Source organism: Anguilla anguilla, chromosome 4 (genome assembly GCF_013347855.1).
Source record: "Anguilla anguilla isolate fAngAng1 chromosome 4, fAngAng1.pri, whole genome shotgun sequence".
Lineage (NCBI taxonomy): Eukaryota > Metazoa > Chordata > Actinopteri > Anguilliformes > Anguillidae > Anguilla > Anguilla anguilla.
The window spans coordinates 67,149,444-67,154,443 of NC_049204.1; the positions used below are offsets into that span (position 1 = coordinate 67,149,444).

The 5,000-nt window shown below is 47.1% G+C and overlaps 3 protein-coding genes across 3 annotated transcripts in view; 2 read left to right on the forward strand and 1 right to left on the reverse strand.

The window, feature by feature from the left end:
* LOC118225953 (tripartite motif-containing protein 16-like) overlaps positions 1-5,000 on the forward strand; it is a 972,804-nt gene that overhangs the window by 894,922 nt on the left and 72,882 nt on the right. The gene's annotated exons all lie outside the window — the stretch shown is intronic.
* Positions 1-5,000, reverse strand: part of LOC118225964 (tripartite motif-containing protein 16-like) — an 890,716-nt gene that overhangs the window by 441,934 nt on the left and 443,782 nt on the right. The window lies entirely within an intron of this gene.
* LOC118225135 (cadherin-24-like) overlaps positions 1-5,000 on the forward strand; it is a 51,344-nt gene that overhangs the window by 31,721 nt on the left and 14,623 nt on the right. The window contains exons 4-5 of the mRNA XM_035413186.1: positions 3,254-3,373; positions 3,469-3,636. Of these exons, the coding sequence (XP_035269077.1) occupies positions 3,254-3,373; positions 3,469-3,636 (288 nt within the window). The remainder of the gene's footprint in view (positions 1-3,253; positions 3,374-3,468; positions 3,637-5,000) is intronic.

Genomic DNA, 5,000 nt, shown 5'->3' on the forward strand with positions numbered 1-5,000 from the left:
AGCTAGTAGCAGTTACTGGCTCATTAACTGACTGTGGCGAAAACCTACGACGATAACTTGCTCGGTTAACAGCAGATCTACCAGACAGTTATACGAAAATTAGCCTAGTCAAATCACCAGTAGCCTACACGTCTCTGATTGATTGACCATCAGTGTAGTCAATGTTATTCCCCTGTGGTTCATATTGCTAATGCGTGAGCTAACCACGGATAGCCTACCTAGCTCACTGGCAAGCTGATATGCTAGCTAAGCATATTCGTTTTGCTGAGAAACATAAATTGAAGATAACTGAACATAGCCTAATTGTATTTTTAATGTCATGCATATAACGTGATTACATGACACAGTACAGTCACGGATGGAAATTAAACTCCGTAAACATCTGATAATATATTTTAAAACGTAACGGCAGACAGTCAACTAGCCTCGTTCAGGTCGATGGGCTTTTCCGCACCGGACTGTCAATCAAATTTTAAACATCACAAGACCGCTTAACTCTATGGTTTTGGCTCCAAATCGAGAAAATGGCCGCGCCCGCCATTGAGCTTCAAAATGTGTTTTAGAGACCCACGTAGAGTCAATGGGTGACGTCACAGTAGCTTTGTCCATATTTTTTACAGTCTCTGATAAAATCACATTTTTTTGGGGGTGGTTTTTTTTTAGCATGATAAGAATACCCACCGCCATGGAGCATATAGGGAGCCTTTCATCCTTTTTCCTTTAATCATACCTGATGCAGCCAAACATCAGAGGCCTTGTGAAGCGCTTCTGAGAAAGAACAACACGTCAACATATCTATCAGGAGCTGACGAGACAGCCAATCAGCAGCAAGGCCTTGCAGCTTCCACGTGATTGGAAAGACAGATCACGTGATCACTTAGGAGCTATATGACCTTGCTGCTTATTTGTTTATTTTATTTCACTTTTATTTAACCAGACCGGTCACTTTTTTACGAGGGCGGCCTGACAAGAGGGAAACCTCTAGAATGGGGTGGGGGGGGGTGGGGGGGACACAGTACCGCACAAAAACAAACAGGTGGGCAGGTACAAGCAACAAAACAAATAACACCGCGGAATGTCATCAGACCATGAGGGAATCGTCTCCAATAATGGGAGGAAAAAAATTGTTATTAGCAGGATCATTTAAAGTCAGAGATAACGGCCATGTTAGTTATGAGGGTACGACGCACGCAGCTGTCCGTTAGAATGTCAGTGATAGAGATCTTGAAAGCAGGCAGGGAGATACATTTGTCCAGACTAAGGGTTTTTTTTTGCAGTATCAACACCCAGAGATTTTTTAATTTTTTTTCTGGAAGAACTGCACACGGCCTCTGATGTTTGGTTGTTCACTGCCGCGTCAGGTATGATTAAAGGAACACAACACAAAAGATCACCTGTACGCCCCATGATGGTGGTTATTCGCATTGGGCTAAAAAAAAAAAACGTGATTTGATGACATCGTGCCGCCCCCACGCCCCCAGTCCAGGTTCCTCAGTCATGTTCACCCACAGCACACACAGCTACAGCCTTGCTGTCAGTGTGCAAGAGCGCTGACAAACATGCTGTCCTCTCAGATACCAGACCATGGGGCCCATCCACACACTGGAACAGAGCCTAAACAGATACCAGACCATGAGGCCCATCCACACACTGGAACAGAGCCTTAACAGGTACCAGACTGTGGCTCTTTTACAGAATGAGGCAGCCAACAGCTCTCTAACAGACTGTGCTTTAAATGCCAGCTGTGTAAATATGGACAGGCAGTGCATTGAATGATGGTGGTTTGTCCATATTTTACTCTTTGGCTAAGGCTTAGTAACTCTGGCACTCGTGAGCATTTGCTTCATCGATCTTCCTCAGGAATCGTTCACTGGGTCGTAATATTGAGCTGGAGAGTTAATCCCCCTGCAGGCCCACAGTCACGTCTCTGACGTCTTCCTTTATTTCACCGCGTGGCTGTCTGATCAATCCTGTCCCATTCTGGAGGTTCATTTGTTTTTATTTATTTTGTTTACACTTGCGCAGAGAGTTTTAGCACTGTGTGGCCAAACTGCTGCTCCCTGCTCTTCCTCCCTATGTGTGGCTCAGTCTGTGTCAATCAATCAATCAATCAATCAGTCTTGATTTTTTTTTTTATTGCTGTACTTATAGACAGGCTGCAATATAACATGTCACAATGGACATTTTCCAGAAGTAATCGGAGAACCGGAATTTAATCCTTTAGAAGAGCTGGTTTGCAAAAACCAGAAAAACAGGAATACCTTTTTTTTGTGTCGCAAAAATGATTCCCTGGCTGATCTCCAGAATCATGCTGGTCTGCCTCTGTCACATGAGATCAGAAGTTAGGGGCAAGTGGCCTGATGTGCTTCTACACACTTTGCTTGGGGAGTTTCAGCATTTTATTTTATTTTTGTTTACTAAACTCCAGATGGGAACTTTCAATTTTAGTTTTCTCTTTGATTTACGTAGCCAATCTTCCGGTCCCTTTGAGCAGGGTGATTTGAGGGGACCCTTTGCTTGTGCTTATAAATTATATGCAAGCTGTCACCACACTGTTGTATCTACACATGCTTCTGTGTACTGTGCATGGAAATAATGTTTTCTGGCCATGGTTTGCTGGTTAAGAGTGAGCCTTATATTTCACTGAGATTCAGGAGTTTGGGCTGGAGTGTACTACCATATATTTTCAGGCAAATCTTTATTGGGGTTGAATAAAGAGCAGCTCCACATGATTTTCCATTCTGCACATATTGAGGTCCTTTTAAATCTCTTTTGCAGCCAAAAGATCAGGTCCCAGACCTGCAGGGGCTCCTGGTCCTCTGAGATACACATTTTTCCCCCTTGAGGCCTGTAACATTGGCCTCATCCAGATACAGCTGCCGGGGCCCAGGTCTGACAGCACTGCTCCAGATACAGCTGCCGGGGCCCACGTCTGACAGCACTGCTCCAGATACAGCTGCCGGGGCCCACGTCTGACAGCACTGCTCCAGATACAGCTGCCGGGGCCCAGGTCTGACAGCACTGCTCCAGATACAGCTGCCGGGGCCCACGTTTGGCAGCACTGCTCTGGCAGAGCCAGGCTAGCCCTGCTGCAGCCTGTTCTTCTGCTTGGAGGGATCAGGACCAGGTCGTGGGCATGTCAATGCAGACTGCGGCTTATCAATTTTCTCTCTCCTTCCTCACTCTCTCCCTCTCCTTCCTCTTCTGCTCTTTCTCTCCCTCTTCTTCCTCTCTCGCTCTCGCTCTCTCTCAGGCACATCTATAATCCAGGTGACAGCGACAGACGCAGATGACCCTACCTATGGGAACAGTGCCAGGCTGGTGTACACACTGGTCCAGGGCCAAGAGTACTTCTCTGTTGATCCTCAGACAGGTGTGTGTGTGTGTGTGCGTTCGTGTGTGTGTGTATGTGTGTGTGCGTGCATGTATGCCGTATGGTTTTACTGTGTGTTTGTGTTATTGTGTTAGGGATTGTGCGGACGGCGGTGCCAGACATGGACCGGGAGACCCAGGATCAGCACCTTGTGGTCCTGCAGGCCAAGGACATGGGGGGCCACCTGGGGGGGCTGTCAGGGACGACCACCGTCACCATCCGACTGAGCGACGTCAACGACAACCCGCCTCGCTTCACCCAGAGTCAGTGTTTCCACTGCTGAGAGTGTGTGTGTGTGTGTGTGCGTGTGTGTGCGTCTGTGCCTGTGTGTGTCTATGTGTGTGTGTGTGTGTGTGTGTGTGTGTATTCCAGTGCTTGTCAGGAATGATACAGCTCTCTAGTATACACTAAGTGACTAGTATACTGTAAGTCTCTAGTGTACACTAAGTCTCTAGTATACATTAAGTCCTTAGCATACACTAAGTGTCTAGTGTACACTAAGTCTCTAGTATACACTAAGTCTAGGACTGTTGTGAAATGGGACCTTTTCTATTAGCAGGCTTATCTCAGCCTCACTCTCCAAGGAGCTCTGTCAACAAGGCAAGGTGCATCATGGGAACAGTAGTCCAGGGAGTCCACTGAAAATAGCCGATAGGTTTGCTCTGCTGTGATTGAGAACTACAGTGTCTTCTGCCGCTGTTCTGTCCCCTGGGCCTGCGCACTTTGGTTCCCCGGGGCTTTGCTGCAAATGAGAGTTCTCAGCCAGCCCACCTGGTTATGTAAAGGGCCCAGGTGAGGACCAGGTGAGGTACCTGCCCTGTCTCCCCACCTCCCCCTGGCACGCACGCGGGGGGGGGGTCAGTTACACCCCGCACTGCTCCGCACCGTGGGGGGATGCGTCTGGCGGGCGGACTTTCGCCTGATGGCGGTACGCTGCTCTACCAGGAGGGCTCTCTCAGACAGCCGTGGGCCGAGATGACAGATCTGCAGCTGCTTTGATCCTGAACGCCACGCCGCCATTTCCTCTGAGAGACTGAACCAGGACGTCGGGCGAAGGGGACTGATACAGGATGTTATTTCAATTCAATTAAAATAATAATAATAATTATTATTATATATGTGTGTATATATGTATATATATATATATACATGAAAGATTTGAAATTGATCAGTAGTTTAAAAAAAATCTAAAATACTAAATTGAATCTGCAACAGATGCAGTAAGTGGAGGTTTCTGTGGTCAGATGAGGTGAAACTGCGGTTTTGGGGTCTGAAAACAAAGCTGTATCGCTTTTGGAAGGCCAGGACTGGCAGGGCGTGAGTGGTTTGGAGCCCGGACTCTGGTTTGGCAATGCCTAGCTCCCTTCTCTGTAGTTCAAACCAAGCAGAACGGCTGACAGACGATTACTCAGGCAGACAGGAACAGGTACTGATCATTGTCTCTGTGTGTGAGAGAGAGGGAGAGAGAGAGAGAGGGAGAGAGAGATAAGAGGAGTGATCTGCAATCTTTGATCATAAATATTACTAATTTATTTCCACTGAGAGAGAAAGGGAGAGGAGGAAAGACAGACAGAGAAAGACATAGAGAGGGAGAATAATCTTTCCTGGGACAGTACCTAATTTGTCC